Raw genomic sequence first — 19373 nt, forward strand, 5'->3', positions numbered from 1 at the left:
GGCCTGCGGCCTGCGCCGCCTCGGCCGCCCGGAGCCCCGCGCGGCCCGCGGCCCGCGGCCGACGGCGTTCGGGCGGAGAGCGAGCGCGGGCTGCCGTTTGGGGAGGGGCGCCCGCCGGGCCCGCGCGGCCGCTCGGGGTCCCGGGCCGGTGTGCGGGCGCCCGGGCAGTGGGCGGCTCGGACGGGGCTTGTTCCTTGCGGCCGGCGGGCCCCGGGCTGCCCCGGCGCTGGCGGGAGCCGGCTGGGCCGGACGGAGGTGCCCCGCGCGCTCAGGACACGCACCTTCCGGCGTTTCGGGCTCCCCGGACGGCGAGGTCGGTGGGAGACGTCCCCGAGAGGCGCGCCCGGCCCCCGGCTAAGCTCGCCTGCCCAGCTCTGGGGGCCCCGGGGCCGGCCTGTGCGGGGCCCCCGGCGCGCGCCATGGGCCGCTGGTAATGGACGGCGCGGAGAAGACTCGACCCTGCCGCGGCCGTGTTCGTTCGAGGGTCTAAAGTCCCTGGAGAATGACCTAGCACTTCCCGGCCCCACCGGCCTCTCGAGGGCCCCCGTGGACGCGCCGGCCCGCCTCGAAGCTGCGAGGCCGGGCGGCCCCCAAACTTGGGACGCTGCGCACGCCCGGTTGCCCGGGCTCTGGACCAGGCGCGCCTCTTGAACTCACGTTCAGTACAATCGTTTCTTTTCCAAGAAGGGTTTTCCTTTTTTTTTTTTTCTTTTTTTGAGATTTTGTTGACTTTTATTTTTGAAGAAGGGAATTTGGGGGGGGGGGTGACAAACGGAAGAACCGTCCACCGCGAAGCTCAGAAAGGGGATAAGGGACCGCCGGCGGGAGTCGGAGGCCTGGGGTCTAGGATGGAGGTGGCGGACCCGCAGCAGCTGGGCATGTTTACAGAGGGCGAGCTGATGTCGGTGGGGATGGACACGTTCATCCACCGCATCGACTCCACCGAGGTCATCTACCAGCCCCGCCGCAAGCGGGCCAAGCTCATCGGCAAGTACCTGATGGGGGACCTGCTGGGGGAGGGGTCGTACGGCAAGGTGAAGGAGGTGCTGGACTCGGAGACGCTGTGCCGGAGAGCCGTCAAAATTCTCAAGAAGAAGAAGTTGCGGAGGATCCCCAACGGGGAGGCCAACGTAAAGAAGTAAGTGCGGGCTTCCTGGGTGGGGGCGCGGCCCGCTGGGCGGCCCCCTCCTTCCTCCTTTCCTCCCTTTCTTCTACCTCCATTTCTCGCTTTCTTCCTTTCGTCCTCTCCTTAAGCACCCGAGCCGACCAGCCGGGGAAGGTCGTGGGCAACTCGCTAGGGTACTTTGGTGAAGTCAGACTAGCTTGTTGCGGTTGGGCGTCCTGTGCTCTCGGCCGATGCGGAACCCTTCTCGGAAGGGGGCGCCCCTCACCCCCTCTGCCCTCCCGGCTGTCCGGAGGGCTGAGGTGCCCGGCGGAAGCGGCCGGCGTTGGTTTGGCTGAGAGCAGTTGGGCTCGGAAAGGGGCCTGCCCGCCGCCGGCAGGTTTCCGCGCAGCGCGCGTCTCTTAGTAGGGCTGGGGACACGCGGTTTGTTTATCCTGTTGGAGGGGGACCGTGCGGTTGCCAAAAATAATTGTTTGCACCGGCTTATCAGTCAGCAGGGGGGAACTTCGCCCTTTCTCACTTTCCTGGGATGTGACACAGGACGCTTTGGCGAGTCGCAGGCCCGGTGACTCCTGAGAAGGGGGTCAACTTGTGACCCCGCAAACTTTTTACACGTATTTTTTCAGGCACCCGTCTGCCCCTTGACATCCCAGAGATGGTGGGGTCTGTGTGCAGACCCCACCGCCGCCAGGACAGTGGGAGCCCTGCCTCCATCCCTCTTGCTGGTTTCAGGAGGGGCCACCCATCCTTATCGCTGCTGCCCTGCCCAAGCCGAGGGGTTTATCTCACGGGCCAGGCGGCAGCGGGACTGGCTGGTGACCTTGGCCGGTACTGGGAGTGCTGCTCCCAGATCCACTTTCATTCCCTCCTCCTGGCCCTCCTGCTCTCATGCAGTGTGACAGCGTGCTGCCCAGCTGTTTTTGCCTGCTCTGGGCTGCCTAGGGTGGTCAAGTCGGGGAGCAGGGTGCTGAGACCTGATTGGCTGTGGTCAGTGCCCCAGCTGTGGACCCCCGGCGAAGGTGGGGCCAGGCGCCCCAGGGCCAGTTGTTCAATTCTCTGTGCCCATCTCTTACCTGCAGGGTGGGGGTGGGGCAGGGGCCACCGGTGTCCTGGGGAGACAGGCCAGGGGACAGCGGGTGCCCTCCTGTGGGCCAAGCGAGGCCACGCCTCTCATCAGATCCCCACTCCCTGCTTCTAAGTCACATTTTCTCATTAAGGCAGAAGCGTGTGGGGGAGACGTGGCCCTCGGGATGCCAGTTGGCCGTTGCTCCGGGTTGGGCCCCCCCACTCTCCAGGGCTGGTCCTCGTCCTCCTGGCTCCTCTTAGGCCTCATCCCTGGATCTGTCCAGGGAACGCGGTGCTGTGCTCTTGCAGAATGGATGCACCCTCCCTCCGCCTGAGGTCAGCCTGGGTCCGTGGAGGTGTTCTGGTGCCGGTGCTTTACGCTGGGCTGCTTTGGCACCCCAGGCCCCAGCCTCTTGGGAGTAGCACCCCGAGGTAGGAGGGGTTCCCAGAGTCCGTCCCCAAGGGGCCAGGCTGCTTTCCAGCCCCAACTGATCTGTCTGGCTAGAGTCGCCCAAGCCCACCCTGCTGGCCATCCCTGGGGCTTCAGGGAGTGCACGCGTCCAGGGGCGTGGACTGGGGGCAGCAGAGCTGAGTGGGTCCCAGCACATCCGCAGACGCGATGGAGGTGTCGAGCGCCCACTTCTGCCAAAGCATGATGTACACGTGATAAAGGCCCTCCCCACATGCAAATGCACATGCTCAAGGTCAAGTTAGGGGACGTTCGTTCACCACCCAAAGCGTACCCTCGCGCTCTGCTGCCCCACTGGAGGGTCGCAGCCTGCTGGCTCCCAGTCCTCGTTTCCTGAGCGGTCAGCCACGGTCCCAGGAGCTGTGGAGACACAGTGTCCATCCGAAGAACCGGAGGGGAAACTGAGGCCCAGGAGGCAGAGTGGTTGGCGGTCCACAGCCGGCCTGGCAGTCAACACGAGGTGTCACAGCTGCAGGGCCTGGGCCGGTTCCTCCAGCTTAGCCCTAGAAGCGCAGGTCTTCACCTCTCTGAGGCCCCTTGGAGCGCAGCGCTGGCCCCGTGCGTTCACCTGCCGTCTGCAGCGTGTGGCGTGAGGACCTGCTGGGTATGCGGCTGCGGGTTAAAACCCACCGCGCCTCCTTCCTTGGGCGCTGTGAGGGGGCGCGCCCTGCTCGGAGGCACCCTGTCCCCTTGTTCTGAGTCCTGACAGAGTGCCCCGGGTTGGAGGCCGGAGGAGGTGAGGCCCTGGGCTCAAGCAAGGGCTGGGTGTCCACTCCCCGGCCCAGAGATCCAGGCTTCTGGGCCAGCCTTGCCGCCAGGCGGCTGCAGGGAAAAAAGGCTCCTTTGTCTTGGAGAGACTTAATGAACTCAACCCCAGACCCTTCTCTTGGAGTGAAGCATCCAGAACTTTCCAGAGAAGCCTCGGGAGTCCCCCAGCTCCAGTTAGGACGGGAAGCTTTTCCTTAAAGAATGCACGTTGTGTTAAAGGGGCCCCCGGGCCCTCCCAGGAGGGCTGCTGTGGGTCTGTGCTTGCCCCCTCTTGCTCACAAAGACTAATTTGCTCTTATTGTAAAACACGGAAGTTCTGAGAACCGCCGAGAAGCAAGACAGAAATTACTCATCGTTTTAATACTAATGCCTTTGCCACGCTCCCTTCGAGCCTTTGTTTAGCATGTTTTCGTCACCTATCCAAGCACTTTGTAATGAAAAATTAAACTCCCCTAAAGATCATTTTCAACAGTAAGTTGTACCTGCTTGCTTTCCCGGTTGGCAGCAGAAGCCGCGCTGGCGCCTCCCTGGCTGGGGGCAGCCGTGGGGTTCCGCACCCATACAGACGGTGGGCACACGCCCCTCTGACGCAACCCCCCGGGGAAGTTGGGTGGCAGATGGGCCCCGCTCACGGGATTCTCACCTGTCCCAAGATACTGTTCTTTGTGGGCTTTCATCAGCTGTTTAGAAGCGTACAGCGGCCAGGGCAGTCTGTGTGCCCCACGGCCCGTCTGTGTGAGGGCAGGTCAGGGTCTGTACCCAGTGTGTGCGGGGTGCGGGCACTTAGCCATGCGGGGCCGGCGCTGGGCGGCTCGCGGCCCTGCCAGCCTCCTTCATCGGCGTCCCTGCCCGTGTGGCTGGGTCCCAGCAGGCCGACACCAGTCTCTAGGCTGGGCCTCCCTTGGCCAGGCCAGTAGCGACTGGCAGGTACTTAAACCTGGGGGGTGAGTGGTTGGGATTTTAGCACGTACAGCAGAGCCTGGACTTTGCTGGCCTTTGTTCCCGTCCTGAGTGGCCTCTGCCAGGTCCTGGCATCTGCTGGGCACCTGCCCCCCACCCCCCATTGGGAAGGATTCTGCCGTGAGGCCAGGCTGGCAGCGATAGGGCACGGCTGGTCCACTGAGGCGCCCCGCACTGAACGTCCTCGCGGCCTCCCTGTCTGGTCCTTCCCTGGCCAAGGGGTGTGACTGTGAGGTGCAGTGGGAGCTCAGGGGCCATTGGGATACACCCCAGGCTGTGGCGCAGGGGGTGGGGGGGGACACTGGCTCCTCACTCAGGAGTGTGTTGGGAATCACATCAAAGCTGCCCTTTATCCCATGTTGACCTCATGCTGCACGGCGATTCGTTCTTTTACACGGCGATTCGTTCTTTTAACGGCTTTAATGAGACATAATTTACATGACGTAAAATTCAACTATTAGCAGGTAACTCAGTGTCGTTTAGTATTTTCAGAGAGTGCAACCATAACCTCTAATTCCAGGACATCTCTCCCATCCCCTCAACAGGAACCGCGCCCCCATCAGCATTCACTCCCCCAGCCCCTGACAGCCAGGAACCCACTCCCTGTCTCTATGGATCTGCCTGTTCTGGACGTTTCCCACCAGTGGAATCACACACCGTGGGTCCTTCTGTGTCTGGCTTCTCTCACTGAGCATCGTGTTCTCAGGGTCCATCCACGTGGTAGTGAGTGTCAGTGCTTCACCCCTTTTCAGGTGATGTTCCCGGGTGTGGAGGGACGTGGTGTATCCACTCAACCGTCAGTGGACATTCGGGTTGTCCCCACTTGGTGCCCGTTAGGAATTGTGCTTCTGGGAAGCTGCGTGAGCGAGTGTTTGTGTTGAACTTCACTTTTAGTGAATTCCTCCTCATTTTAGTCTCTCTCCCGGATCCCCGATGGCCTCTTGCCATATGATTAGAAGCATCAGCAGAGAGGCCAAGGGGTGAGGGGGGTCTTGCTCAGTGTCCCTCGTCCAGAGCTGCCATCGTCCCCTCCCCTGCTCTCTGTGGACCCATGCCTGTCACCATCCCCGTCTGGAGGGAAAGAGGTGGGTGCATCCCCGGCGGCTGTGGGATGGGCGACCGTGGTGGCAGCTCCTTTCCATTCCTCTGTGAGCTCCAGGGGCTCTTCCGTTTCCCTCCTGGGTAGTCAGCGAGTCCATCCCCAGCAGTCCGCTCTGCTCAGGCGGCACTGCAGGCAGGTCCCTGTGACACCCGCCCTGAGCAGCTGCGGCCGGGCCGGAAGGCTCAGCTTCCTGTCACTTTACTTCCTGCATCCTGGCTGAGCGCCTGGCTTTTCCTCTTTATTTAAATACTGTTTTTCTATTTTTCCGGTCAGTGGTGTGCTTTGTAGGAGAAGGAGAACTCAGAGAAGGTGTAGCAGCTCCTCCCTGGCCGGGTCTCTGCAGTGAATGTCTCGGGGGTCCTCCACACCCATTTTACCCGCTCGGAGCGCACATCTCCATGCCGCCTGTGGGTGTGGTTCTCCTCTTTCGGAGGAGCTGGACACTGTAGTCACTTCTCTGGTATCCATACTGGAACTTACACATTTTTCTCCAGGAGGTTTCCATCACGGTTAACTGACCACATGAGCGCTTGACGCACCCACAGCGCGGGGACCTCCCTTCAGGGCTGGCTTTGTCGGCATCGGAGTAGGGGGTGAGCTGTTTAATTGTGGAGGGAGGGGTGCTGCCGTCCGCCTCCTCCCGCACAGAAGTTTGCCCCAAAGGCAGTGGGCGGATGGGGAGGTGCGGCCCGGAAGATGGTTCCAGGCCCAGGTATCTCACGGCACAGAAGGCAGAGCCATGGGGCTTGTCCTCGCTTTGGAAGGCCTGGGGTGAGCTCCCCGGGGCCCCTGGACTAGCCGCGGGCCCCCCTCCCGGAGCTGCCACGCGTGTTATTGGCAGCCTGTGTCTGAGTTCAGGCGGGTTCCCACACTTGGGTCAAGCAGCCAGGCTGCTTGAAGCCTGGCTGTAAGCGCTCCAGGTGGTGGCCACGTGTTGGCTCCAGGTACGAAGGGCCTTCTGGTGTCCACACGTGTGGTTTAGTTAGCCGCTGCAGCGCCTCTGGATGGAGACGAGAGGGAGAGTGCCCGGAGCCAGCTTCCCGGGGAGGCTGGCACAGGATCAGAGTCTGCGCTGGGCCCTCCCTCAGCCCCCCCGGAGCCAGCTTCCCAGGGAGGCTGGCACAGGCTCAGAGTCTGCACTGGGCACCCCCCTCAGCCCCCCCCAGCTTGTAGCTCGCGACAGCTTGCTCCCTACGTGACACCCTTCCCTTCTGGGCCGCAGACCCCATGGCGGCTCTGGCCAGGTAGCTCAGCGGGTACTTGGCTGGCTGGGTGGACGGCAGGTGCCAAACACTGGTCTCTGAGGGGAGCCGGCTCTGCACCTGCCCCTGGAACCCCTGCCCCTGGGACCCCTGCGAGGAGGAGTTCTATACTCAGTCCTGGCAGGGACCCCAAAGGCCTGGTCACCACTGTCATGACAAAGGCTGCTGTGCCGTGTGGCCCGGGGCGGCCACCAGCCCTCGACTGTCAGAAAGGGAGGGGACTTGCCCGCGGGGGAGGGTCCTTGAGTCACCAGAGCTGAGCTCTGGCCCCGGAGAGCTGGCAGCAAGCAAGGCTGGGAGTCAGAGCTGTGGGGTGGTCTGGGCGAGAGCGGGAAGGACGCCTGGGGGCACAGCGCCGCTCCCTGACAAGTGGTGGTGGACCCGGAGCGTCAGAGGTGCACCCAAGCCCCCACGGACAGGGCACCCACCTGACCGGGGCCTGACCCACAGGGGCCTGGTAAGGTCCGTCCGTTGCAAGACTGAGTGAGTGAGTGAGATCTGGGGGACCAGCACTGGGGCCCGAGGTGGGAAGGTTCAGGGAGCACTTGCCAGAGGTCAGGAGGGGCTCACAGGCCAGAAGGGGCGGTACAGGGTCTGCTCCCCACACCCCAGGACGTTCCTGGTCCTTTATAGCAGGACTCTCACCTGGGCCGTCTTGCCCCCAGGGATACCTGGCGATACCTGGGGACATCTGTGGTTGTCACGATGAGGGAGGGGGGCTCCTGGCATCAAAGGGGTGGAGGTCAGATGCTGCTCCACACCCCATAGAGCCCAGGACACGCCAACGTCACAGTGCTGAGGCGGAGCTACTGTGTGTCATTTATTTGGGGGAAAATTGAGTGTGATCCCTGTTCACACTGGACACCAGGATAAATCCCAAAGGTCAGGCGGTGTAAACCAGGGTGACCCCAACGTCTGTGAGTCTCCTCCCCTCCCTCCCATTCAGGTGTGGATTGAAATGTGTGCAGCATCCCAGACCTCAGAGGTCAGGTGGTTAGGGATAAGCGCGGAATGATGGGGGGAATGAGGGCAGAGTTACTGCTGCGCCCCGCAACCCTCTGGTGAGAGTGGGGTGGGGGGCAGGCCAGGCAGGCAGTGAGCTCACGGGAAGCAGCTGTAAAGCTGTGTTTCCTCCAGCAAGTCGGTGGCCTCCTGTGCTATGGGTCTGGGGAGTGGGTGCTACACAGAAATGCTGTTTCCGGGGCACCCTCCCTTCAGAGGCTGCATGAGTGCCAGGCCAGGGAATCTGCATGGGAGGAGGACCTACGCTGGGGAGGGTGGGTGGTGTCGAAGGCACAGGATCCGTGCTGGTGTGCGAGGGTGGGGTGTGGTCAGGAACGGCTTCCTGGAATAGGCGATCTCTTCATGGAATGTGGACAGTGGGAGGCATGCGCCTCGGGTCTCATGACGTTGGGGACCCCTCACCTGCCCGGCTGGTCTTATGTTTCATGGTTGGGCTTCCCGGTGAGGACTTTAAAAAATCTTTATTGACGTATTATTCATATACCATGCAATTCGGTGACATTTAGTATCTTCGTAGCAACTCTCATCTTTGTCTAGTTCCAGAACATTCCGTTACCCCAAAAGGAAGTCCTGTCCTCATCAGTCACCCCATCCCATCCCCAGTCTCTGACAACCAGGAACCCACTCTCTGTCTGTAGACTGGCCTGTTCTGGACGTTTCCCATCAATGGAATCACACACTGTGTGTCCTTCTGTGTCTGGCTTCTCTCACTGAGCATCCTGTTCTCAGGGTCCGTCCACGCTGTAGCGAGTGTCAGGGCTTTCACCCCTTCTCAGGGTTGAGTGATGTTCCCATGTGTGGAGGGACACTGGAGTTGTATCCGCCCTTGGGCTCCCGTGGACAGTGCTGCCATGAGCACGTGTGACCGGGTCGCCGTGCTCTCGGTCCTCCCGGGCACGTGCCCTGATTGGAGGTGCTGGGTCAGTTGGTGACTGTTCAACCTTCTGCGGAGCTGCCCGGCCCCCCCCCCCCCCCGCCCCCAGCTCCTGCAGGGAGTCCTCGTGGAGCTGCCCTGACAGCGGCGGGGAGCCTGGGCTTCAGTTCCAGAGGGAGGAGTGGGTGGGGGGATGCGGGGACCTGGCTGGAGCCCCAACTCCCGCGTGCTCTCCTGTGTCCCCGCGCGGCCTTCGCTGTGGTCTCTGTGCGTCTTCAGTTAAAATGCGGGTACGGGGCCTGGTCGTGTTGCTGGGCTCGGGGACATGCCCAGGACTAGCTGCCCCTGTGCGGAGCTGCTCACTCCGGTGCTGCCCTCTGCACGGTTCCTGGGGGCTGGCGGCACTGCCGGGCCAAGGGGCTTAGCTGACGCCTCCGTCCTCTGTCTTCAGGGAAATCCAGCTGCTGAGGAGGTTACGGCACAAAAACGTCATCCAGCTGGTGGACGTGCTGTACAACGAGGAGAAGCAGAAGATATATCCTTTTGGGGCTCGGGGTGCCAGGTGTTCCCTGAGCGCTGCCGACCTTGGGGCTGGGGCCCCTCTCCAGTGAGTGCCCACGGGGGGCGCTGCAGGATGCATGCTGGTTCTCTGCTTAGATCTCCTGTTCTCATGTGGAGCTGGGGCCCTGCTGTCAGCCTGGTCCCAGGAGTGAGACGGTTTCCTGGCTTCTGTGGTTTCCTGGCTTCTGTTCGGGGGGCTGTGCGCCCTGGCCTGTGGCGGATGCATGGGGGAAGGGATGGGGAGTGTGTCACTGCGGCAGTGGTGTACTGGGAGTGTCCTCGGCCTTCGCCCTTTACTCCTGGGCTGCAGCTCCGAGAAGCAGGGTATAGGGGCCCCAGGGCCTGCTGAGGGGCCTGTGTCGCAGAGGGGCCTGTCACTGACTCGCTGGATGCAGGGTGATGGGGGTCCTCTCCATCCTAGTCGCAGGGCTGCCCCTCCACGGTGTAGATGCGGCTGGGGGGCTTCAGCCTGGCCCTGGGCTCCCCACCCCTGCTCCGCAGCCCCACCCCTGTGCTGCCCTCGTCTCTCCCTGGCCTCCCGCCCCTGCTCAGGCCTTCTCTCCACAGGGCCAGCACGCCCCTCCTCGCTCCTTTGGGGGCCAGGGCTGGGGCTTGAGCTCCTCCTTGGGGTGTGGAATGACTGGGGGGCTTCCTGCAGCACCTGTGATCCCTCTGGGGTCTCCAGCTCACTGCACTAGTGCAGCCTTCACCCCCTGGCATCTGTCTGTTCCCTGGGGATGGCCCATCTGGGGCAGAGGCTTGGCTGAGCGTGCCTTCCTTAGCACTGCCGCACGTATATGGTGATGGAGTACTGCGTGTGTGGCATGCAGGAGATGCTGGACAGCGTGCCCGAGAAGCGCTTCCCCGTGTGCCAGGCCCACGGGTGAGCGTGCGGACCCCACTGCTGCCCCCTCCGCCCCCGCCCGGTCACTCACGGGTCCAAGCTCCTCTCTGTGCACCTCCCTGCCCCACTGTGGCCGCCACCGAGGCTTTGGGGCCTCCTGTGCTTGGGAAGCTGCTGACAGCGGCCTGTACTGCCCCGGCTGGCTAGTTCTCCTGGGCAGTCAACCCCTAACACCCAATTGCTGTAGGACCAGCTGGCCTGTGGTGTGAGGGGTCAGTGGGTTGGCCTGGGTCCCTGGCCCCAGGGGGGACGGGGGGGCAGCAGGGCTGTATCCAGGCCACAGAGGTTGGGGTGATAGCAGGGCCCCTGGGCTGCCCAGGCTGGGGGGGCAGCTGGGGCAGGTGCCCGTGGTGGGAGCTACTGCAGCGGGGGCCCAGGAGTGGCTCAGCCCAGCCACTGGCCCTCTGGTTCCCTGATGGGCTGCCCGGCACCGACGGCCCCTGAGCCTCGGCCTCCCATCCTTGGTCCCGCTGGGTCGCTGCAGGCAGCTGTTCCAGGCAGCTGAGGTTCCCGACAGGTGGGGCCGCGCCTCTTGGTGCGGTGGGTCACAGAGGCTGTGCCCTGCAGGTACTTCTGCCAGCTGGTGGACGGCCTGGAGTACCTGCACAGCCAGGGCATCGTGCACAAGGACATCAAGCCCGGCAACCTGCTGCTCACCACGGGTGGCACGCTCAAGATCTCCGACCTGGGCGTGGCCGAGGTAGGTGCCCCCCACCCCCAAGCCAGACCCGGGGTGGGGTCCCGGCCCCGCCAAGGGCCACTCCCTGAGGGCTGTCTGGTGCTGCTACAGGCCCTGCACCCGTTTGCCGAGGACGACACGTGCCGGACGAGCCAGGGTTCCCCCGCGTTCCAGCCGCCCGAGATCGCCAATGGCCTGGACACCTTCTCTGGCTTCAAGGTGGACATCTGGTCAGCTGGGGTCACACTGTAAGTGCCCCTGGGCCTGGGTCCCTCCACCCCAGGGGTCCTCCATCACCCCCCCGGCCCCAGGTACCCCGTCTGGGCTCCAGGCTTCCCTGACCTGCACCTCCTGGCAGGTCCCCCAGCTGCTGCCGCCCCCTAGAGTCTGTGAAGGCCACAGAGCCGGGGTCAGGAGCCCCCATGGGTGGGGAGACAGGCACTGGGACCGGCCATCCTCCTGGCCCCCACCCACCTTGGGCTTGTGCTGGTCTCCACCTGCGCTGCTTCCCACACCGGCCACAGTCGCTGTTGGGTGGGTGTTTCCATCCTGACTCCTGGGGCTGAGAATTCTCAGATACCATGAGTCGCCGGCGATGCTCGGCCCACCGCTGCGTACCCCCGACCCAGACGCCGCCACGTGGTCGTCTGTTCCTCCATGAGCTCAGGCGGCACTGGGTGGGCCTGTGTTCTCTGGAAGCCTCTCCTGCCCGAGGCGAGTTCACGCTGCAGCCCCCTGTGCGCGCAGCCAGTGGCGTGGGTGTCCCGTTTCATGTTACTGAGAGCTGACTCATATATCGTTGACCCACCATGTCAGAGCGTGCCATCCGGTGGCTTTCCATATCTTCCTAGTGAGCCGCCACCACCATGTGTTCCAGAACATTCTCCTCACCAAGTCCAAGTCCCCACAAGTGGGGGTGGTTAAGGTTCGGGACCAGACTGGCTCCAGGCTGGGGCGCGAGGCAGGCCCTCCTGACTGGTCTGTCCTTCCTGGGGCCGCAGCTACAACATCACGACAGGCCTGTACCCGTTCGAGGGGGACAATATCTACAAACTGTTTGAGAACATCGGGAAGGGGGACTACACCATCCCGGGGGATTGCGGCCCCCCACTCTCAGACCTGCTCAAAGGTGAGGCCCTCGAGGCAGGAGGCTGGGCTGTAGGGGTGGGTGGGGTGGGTGGGCTGGCGGCGGGTACTGGGGCCCCCGTGGGTTTCCCGTGGGCCGACCCTTCTCTGTGCAGTTCCCCGACATGGGGCGGGGCGGGGTGGTGCAGAGCCTAGTCGGGTGTGGAGAACAGTGGGCGCAGGGGCGCCTGCGAGGGGCCGCTGGCTCCTCTGGGCTCCACTGCCTGCCCTGGGCCTTCGTTCCACCCTGTTCTGATCCCCCATCCCTACAGTGAAGTAGCAGCGGGGACCCCAGTCCGCCTGCTGAGTGGGGGTCTCCTGGGGGGGGGGGGCTCTTCCTGCTGCAGTTCCCGGCCTGTACAGCAGGTGGCGCTGTCTGTGTATGGCAGGGGCCTGTCTGGGCGTGGATGGGTGAGAGCCAAACCAGCATCCGGGGGCTTGCCTGAAGTTAGTTTTGATGACGCAGCACATGCAGGGTACCGCCCTGTGTGGCCGGCACCGTCCTGGGTTCCCTGCCCACAGTCCCGGGCTCTGTGTAACTGACCTGACCCTCGGCTTGTGCTGGGCGCTGGGTCAGTGCCCGGCCTTCGCGTGAGGCACAGCCAAGAGGGTCTTCACAGCCCTGCGCGGCGCCTGAGCTTTCTGACGACTGAGTCTCGCGGTTCTTTGGCTTGTTAGTGAAGGTGAAATGAAGCTGGGCAGCCGCGTTCCCAGCGCTCTGCGGCCGCCCCCGCCCCCCGCAGTCCAGGCCTGCATTGCCAGCTGCCCCAGGGCCCTCAGAGGGGTGGGCCTACCGCCTGCCTGGGGTCTTCTTGGACTGTGGGAGGAGCCAGCAAGCGGGAGGCGGTGGCCCGGCTGGCTCAGTCCCAGCCCTCCCCACCTGAGCGCTCCTTAGCAGCTCGTGGGCCCCATCCTTGGGGGTGCCCGGAGCGTGCCCCCTGGCCTCCCCCAGCTCCACCGAGGGCCGAGGGCTGTTGCAGGCGGTGAGCTGTTGTTTTGGACTCTCCTTCCCTCGCCAGGGGCTGGTGGGTTGGAGTTTCCTCTGTACGGAGCTTTCTTTGCTCCAGTGACACAGATGATGATCTGTTGCCACCCTCGCTCTCATAAACGCTCAAAACAGCCCCAGGAGGGGCCGATGAGATGGCAGAGGGCACCCGTGTCCCTGTCCCCAGGTCCGGGCAGGGTGTCCCATTCTCGCTTCCTCCGCCCAGGCCTGCCTCAGGGCCTTTGCACTGCACTCCGCATGCAGGCTCCTCCCGGCCACTGGGCTGTTGAGCCGCCTCCCCCGTGAGTGTCTGGAACACCGCGCTGGCCCTGCCCTCCTGCAGCGAGCCCGCGACCCTGACCTTTCCTCCTCTCTCACATCACTCAGACACTCAGCTCTCTGAGCCCCAGCTTCTGAAATGGCCTCTCGTTTCCTGAGAACAAAGGCACCTCCAAGAGGTGGTGTGCAGAGCCCTGCCGCCCCCATCCCCCTCTCTGCGTCACGCTCGGTCCTCCCGTGGGGAAGGGTGTGGGCACTTGAGCATGGTGGGGGCTGGGGACCTTGGGCCGTGGGCCCCCTGCAGCCCTGCAGGGGGGGGTGCCGCCCTTTGCTGCTTCGGGCCAGCCCAGCACAGCCTGCAGGTCAGCCTTGCCCCTTCTGAGTGTCCGGGTGCCAGGCAAAAGGCCCTCACACCAGTGTCTACATACGGTGTGTTGCCCTCGAGGCCTCCGGTTCTCCTGCCGCTGCCTCGGGGGGCTTTGGTGTCCTAGCTAGAATGGCCAGTCACAGGCTTTGCTGGCCAAAGCCGGTGGGCACCAGCAGGGGCGAGCCATGTGCTTTGTCTCCTTAGGGCGTGTGGACAGGTTCAGGGTCACTGGGGTGGGCTGTCCGTCCTGCGTCCCAGCCTTTTTTGGTCTTGGTCCTCCCAACCTGGCTTTGTTGTGTCTGCCGGGCAGCCCCTCGTGTCAAGACAGGGAGACGGCCCCAGCTGTGTCCTTCTCCGTTCAGCTGGGGGCTTAACATCTGCCCCCGTGCTGGGCACCCGGCTGTAGAGGCCAGGCCTGCGGGGGAGGGGGCTCCGCTCACTCACTCCACCCCCTCCCCTGTACGGGCACCCACGGGCGTCCCCACCTCTCCCAGGCAGGGGAGGGCCCTCTGCCCGTGCTGGCCCCTGCACCCACCGCTGGTCTCCCCGGCAGGGATGCTGGAATACGAGCCGGCCAAGCGGTTTTCCATACAGCAGATCCGGCAGCACAGGTGAGTCCCCGCGGGGCTCCCCACTTGGGGGCCCATGTGGTGAGAGCAAGTGGGAGCAGGGGAGGGGGAGGTCAGGGCTGCGGGGGTCTTGCTGGCTCAGTCTCTCCCGTTGGGCCCCTTCTTCCTCTCCCACCCCGCGTGGTTCTCAGCGGGAATTGGGGGTGGGCCCATGTGGTGAGCCAGGCAAGCCTCCGGCTGCCGTGACCCGCTGGCTTCCGCAGCTGGTTCCGGAAGAAGCACCCGCCGGCCGAGGAGCCGGTGCCCATCCCGCCGAGCGCGGACTGCAAGGACCGGTGGCGCGGCATGACAGTGGTGCCCTACCTGGAGGACCTGCACGGCTGTGCCGACGCTGCGGATGACGAGCTCTTCGACATTGAGGACGACATCATCTACACTCAGGACTTCACGGTGCCCGGTGAGTCCCCGGGGGTCACGGGAGAAGTGGGGAGGCCCCGCCCCCGGCCCGAGGGTCCGGTGGCCCTCCCCGCAGTGGCCACCCTTCTGACGAGTGGCCTTCTTCCCCAGGTGGTGAGGAGGCGTCTGAGGCAGGGCTTAGAGAGAGAGACCCGCAGGAGAGCCAGTGCTCAGACCTTTCTGGAGAGGAAGCGGAGGCCAGGGCCGCCGAGCAGCTCCGGGCAGAGCTCGGGCCCTAGTGTAGCGCTGCCCCACCCGCCTCCCCCGGTGCTGTGCTACCCCGGGGCTGGCTCCGCAGGCTCCTGCATAAAGGTCTGCCCCGCTGAGCCTGTGCGGGCCATGCTTGTTTCTTTCCGGCTCGCCGCCTAGGGCTTAGGCGTTTACTGTAGAAAGAGCCCGTGTGCAGGGTGGCCAGTGGGGCCTCCAGGGAGCAGCCCCAGGGTGCGTCCGCGTGTCCCACTCTCCTGGGGGCACACTCAGGCCTCTGGTGCATCTGGCTGCAGCTGTTCCCCATGGGGTCCTGGGGTCAGGTGGGATGCCCCGCCCTGGGAACCCTGGCCACGGTCCAGTCCTGAGGCCTCCTGGATCCTCCGTCCTTTCCACAGGATAGAAGCAAGGTGTCCTGTCTCTCAGAGGCACTAGGGCCCCGGGACAGGTGCCTGGGCGTGAGCCTTGCTGGTCAGCCGGCTGTAGAGGCACTGACCACACACCGTCTCTTCAGGCCTGTTCCAGAGGCTTGGGGCTGCTTTGCCTGGGTGGGGGAGGGCTTGTTCAAGAGCGGCTCTCTGGGCCAGAGCCAGATCCCTGGCCTGGGAACGTCCTCCACATGAGACGTGGGGACGGACGGTCCTGTGCTGAGGTTGGGCAGCCGCTTCTCGCTGACCTGCCCGTGGGCCGGCAGAGGGCCGTGTTGGGGCTTCTCCCGTTCTGGTCCTGTCGTGTGGTCACGGTCAGAGGCTGGCTCTCAGCTGCTCCCCTGGGTCCCTGGTCCTGCCGTCCACCCTGAGGGCTGGTGCTGGGCCTGGGGCCGGGTGTTGGTTGGTCGGGGCCAGTGGCCCCAGTGCCTTGAGGGCATGTGGGGCAGATCCCGTGCCCTCCAGCCACCCTCCGACCGTGGTCACTGTGCCAGAGGCTGGGCCCCAGGTGATCTGCGCAGAGTTTCGGTGCTCAGCGCCCCTGCAGCCCCCCTCCCCCTTCAGAGCAGGCAGCTGACACTGCCCCACGCTCTGGGTTCTGACCTGAGACGCTTCCCGGTCACGGGCCGGTGCCTCCCGGCTAGGTTCAGAGGCTGAGTCAGGCACAGGACGCCATTGGTGGAGACGGGGCTCCGTGTGCGGAGGAGATGGGCTTGTTGAGGCAGCTGCAGGCAGTTTCCTGCCGACATCCATGGGAGGGGGGTGCACCGTGGGCAGCAGCACGGGCTTCCCGCACCCTTCCCTCCCCCCACGCCTCAGCGGGGACAGAGTGGGGCGGGCGGCCCCGGGCCAGTGGCCCTGGGACCCGGTGAGCACTGGCAGCCCACACGGTTGGGGCCGGGGCATGGCAGGCACCTGTGACGGCCTCTCCGTTTGTGCCGGCGTGGAGAGCCGGGGCGGGCTCTTGTGGGAGAGACGGCGAGTCCGGACACCCGGCCGGAGCCCAGCCCCTCCGAGTCCCACGGGGCCCAGCGAGGTCTGGCCATCGCACAGGTGAGAGAGCCAAGGCTCGGGCCCCAGGTCCCTGATGTCCACCGTGTTCCCACCCACCTGAGTGCAGGGCTCCACTCACACCTGAACAGGCAGGTGAGCGTAGGCTGGGCCCCGCCCCAGCCGGCTCGAAGGCCAGCCCCGCTGCTCCCTGGATGGGGGCCCCATTGGCAGGACCTGGTGGGACAGGTGGTGGAGGTGGCCTGGGCCCGGGCAGGCGGGGCGCTGGGGGCGTGTTGGTCGGGAACCCCCAGTCAGCACAAGTTTGCCTTCTCCTTCCTAGGACAGGTCCCGGAGGAGGAGGCTGGGCGGAGCGCACAGAGCCGGGGCCCGCCCAAAGCCGTGTGTGTGAATGGCACCGAGTCAGCCCAGTTGAGCGCCAGGTCGAGGGTGGAGCGCCGGGCCAGTGCCGCCTCCAACCCCGCCCGCAAGGCCTGCTCGGCCAGCAGCAAGATTCGCCGGCTGTCAGCCTGCAAGCAGCAGTGAGGGTGGCCGCCTGCAGGTGGGAAGTGGCGGGGACCGGAGGAATGGGTTGGGGGTGTGCCGTGGGCACTGCCCTGCTTGGCTGGTGTCACTGTCCTGCTTGGCTGGTGTCACTGTCACGGCCTGTGCCTGTCGCCCCCGGGGTCTGGGTTGGAGGTCACTTTCATCAGGGCGTTGGCCACACACTGGGGTCAGGGGGCGGCGTGTGCAGGATCAGGGCCCCTAAGCCGGCAGCCTGTCTTGCAGACCTGCGGGGCTCACCCCCACCCCGCCAGGCTGCTTCTGCGACAGGGCGATGCTGGCGTCAGACCAGGCTGGGGGTTGGGGGGTGAGCAGGTCAGGAGGGGCTGGGCTCTGACTGAGGCCGTCATCTCCCCTCCCTGCTTCCTCTTCCCAGCCCTGACCGCCCAGTCCACAAAGGGTGATTGGGCCCCAGAGGCACTGGAGACCCCATCGCCTGCTCAGGATGTGAGCAGTGGGGTAGGGGCCTGAGGCTACAGCCCCTGTCCAGCCATGTCCCCTCTCCCAGGGAGCTGCCCCTGCAACACCTCCCAAGGAATTTGTATGCCAGCAGCAGAACCAGCCAGGTGGGGTAGGAACTCTTTGGAGGGAGGCCCGGTTCCGTGGCAGAAAGGCCGTGCTTAATCCCACCAGGTGGCCAGAGATGCCCGGGGTGGCTCTTGAGGCAGCGCAGCCCTCCCTAGCCTCCTGAGGCGTCTGACAGCACTGAGGCATGACGAGGCCTCAGTTTCCCCACCCTCTGGGCGGCCCCAGGGGGGCCTGCTTCCTGGGATGCAGGGCCTTTCGTTGACCCAAAAGTGACCCACCTTCTGTTCTGGTCTCAGCCTGTCTCCAGGAGCCCCGGCCAGGTCCTGCTCAGTCTTCCTGCCGACTGCTGGCCTGCTGCCCACTGCCCAGGAAGGCGGCCACTGCACCCTTCGTGCTGACTGCCCCTCCGGAAGCCGGAGGGTCCTGGAGGGCTGTGGTTGGGGGACAGCAGGGACTGGGGTCCGCCCTCCCCTGGTGGCCGGTGGACACGACCTCCTGCCGACTGCAATCCTGTGCTGAGCCCCTTCCCCCCCGCCGGGGGAGGAGGGAGTGGGCCCGGCGCGGCCCCACGCCAGCCCTCGCCATGCACTTTACGTTGAGACTACTGGTTCTCGCCCGCCCCGACCCCTCTTTTTACTCTGCCGCTCGTTAGCGCCTCCCACACCTGGTGATGTGTTCCCACCAACCACAGCCTCAGCGGGACGGGCAGGACAAGTGGGCCTGTCGACCGAGATGCATGCCCAGTGCCCAGGGGAGCCCGGCGGCTGCCTTGTTTTCATTGTTTGGTTGGTTCTTTTTTCTTCTCCTTTTTTAAGAAAAAATAAAACAGGTGGATTTGAGCTGTGGTTGTGAGGGATGTTTGGGAACTGTGGGTGGCAGGACGTGCTGTCAGGTGGGGGGGTGTGAGTCTGAGCCTGAGCCTGGGGCCCTTTGTGGACCCCACAGTGGACGGGCTGGCCCGGGTCTGCAGGTCTTGCTGGTGGTGCCGGGTGGAAACGTGGGCCTCCCACGCGTGTCTGCCTCTGGCCATGCTGGATCTCTGTGCTCTCTGGTGACCCGGCTTCCCCAGAGCTCCACAGGCCCCTCTGCTCAGCCCAGGGGCTACAGCTCCACAGTGCAGTGGCCAGGGGGGCCTGATCCCCTTTCGCCCAAGGCCTCTGTACTCCTGGGTCCCCAGAGAAAACCCAGAGCAAGCAAGAGTATGCAGTAAATATAATCAATCAGAAAACAGAACACAAACTCCATCACTGGATGGCACACAGACAGCACGAAGCTTCGAGGGGCGGGGCAGGGCGACTCGGCCGCTGGCGAGGGCTGCCCCATCTTTTGGCAATAAATAAAGCTTGGGAAACTTGAAACTTTGACCGTTTGGGTTTTGTGTCTCAAACACTGGTGAGTCCTGGTTGCTCTTTGGACGGTGTGGTTACGGGAAGTGCGGCCCGCTCAACATGCGGAGGGCGGGTTCAGGGTGCAGACACCGGGAGGAAGGGGACCGGGGGGGCGTGTACAGGGCTGGGGGCGGCGGCGGCGAGTACGGTTATTGCTCGGAGGGGGCGCGGACTGCCGCGAGCACTCGCCGCGGTGAGGTAAACGGCTTCGGGGGCTTGGAGGCCACGGCCTCGAGCTAACCTCACAGCCCGGGCCCGCGCGCCCTCTCTTCGCGGAGCCTCGGCGCCCCTTGGTCCCTGCGCGTGCGCCTTAGCGCGAACTCCGGCGCGTGCTAACCGGACGCGTGCGAACCGGACGCGTCACTAGGCTCGATTGGTGTTGGGAGGAGCGCTCTGCGCATGCGTCTCGCGCAGTCGGCTCGCACTGCCCCTCCAGGATGCAAGCCCTACGCATGCGCTTCCCGTTGCGTCGTGCCGTGGACGTGGCGGCCCCGGTCACTAGCCCGAGGCCGCTGTCTGGGGCCAAGGGAAGTTGAATGTGGTCCTCGGAACCCCTAAGTTGAGAATCCGCCACACTCCCTTTAGTCGACCCGATGAAGTGCCCGGAGGGGACTGTGTGCGTGCGCACTTTGGGCTGGCGCAGGGTGCCTGGGGCACTGCGTGCGTGCTCGAGGCCCGCGGTCCCAGCGCAGGCGCG

At 64.7% G+C, this 19373-nt stretch overlaps 1 protein-coding gene across 2 annotated transcripts; it reads left to right on the forward strand.

Annotated features, from left to right (window-relative positions):
* Positions 1-847: 847 nt before the first annotated feature.
* On the forward strand, positions 848-18629 carry STK11 (serine/threonine kinase 11). 2 transcript variants are annotated; one of them, XM_082836973.1, is made up of 10 exons: positions 848-1138; positions 9098-9181; positions 10001-10090; positions 10679-10811; positions 10902-11038; positions 11792-11919; positions 14100-14157; positions 14379-14572; positions 16545-16758; positions 17585-18629. In XM_082836973.1, exons 1-10 carry the CDS (start codon positions 849-851, stop codon positions 17805-17807), a joined length of 1551 nt encoding a protein of 516 aa, XP_082693099.1. In that variant the 5' UTR covers position 848; the 3' UTR covers positions 17808-18629. The 2 variants fall into 2 exon arrangements, with proteins under 2 accessions (XP_082693099.1, XP_082693100.1); XM_082836974.1 differs by having other exon boundaries at positions 16540-16758; positions 17585-17716.
* Positions 18630-19373: the final 744 nt, after the last annotated feature.

The sequence above is a fragment of the Leucopleurus acutus genome (assembly GCF_964270905.1).
Source record: "Leucopleurus acutus genome assembly, chromosome: 3".
NCBI lineage: Eukaryota > Metazoa > Chordata > Mammalia > Artiodactyla > Delphinidae > Leucopleurus > Leucopleurus acutus.

Coding starts and splice junctions, on each gene's coding strand:
- STK11 (XM_082836973.1), top strand. CDS start 849: ATGGAGGTGGCGGACCCGCAGCAGCTGGGCATGTTTACAGAGGGCGAG. Junction 10,812..10,901: donor CCGACCTGGGCGTGGCCGAG/GTAGGTGCCCCC, acceptor GTGCTGCTACAG/GCCCTGCACCCGTTTGCCGA. Junction 14,158..14,378: donor CAGCAGATCCGGCAGCACAG/GTGAGTCCCCGC, acceptor TGGCTTCCGCAG/CTGGTTCCGGAAGAAGCACC.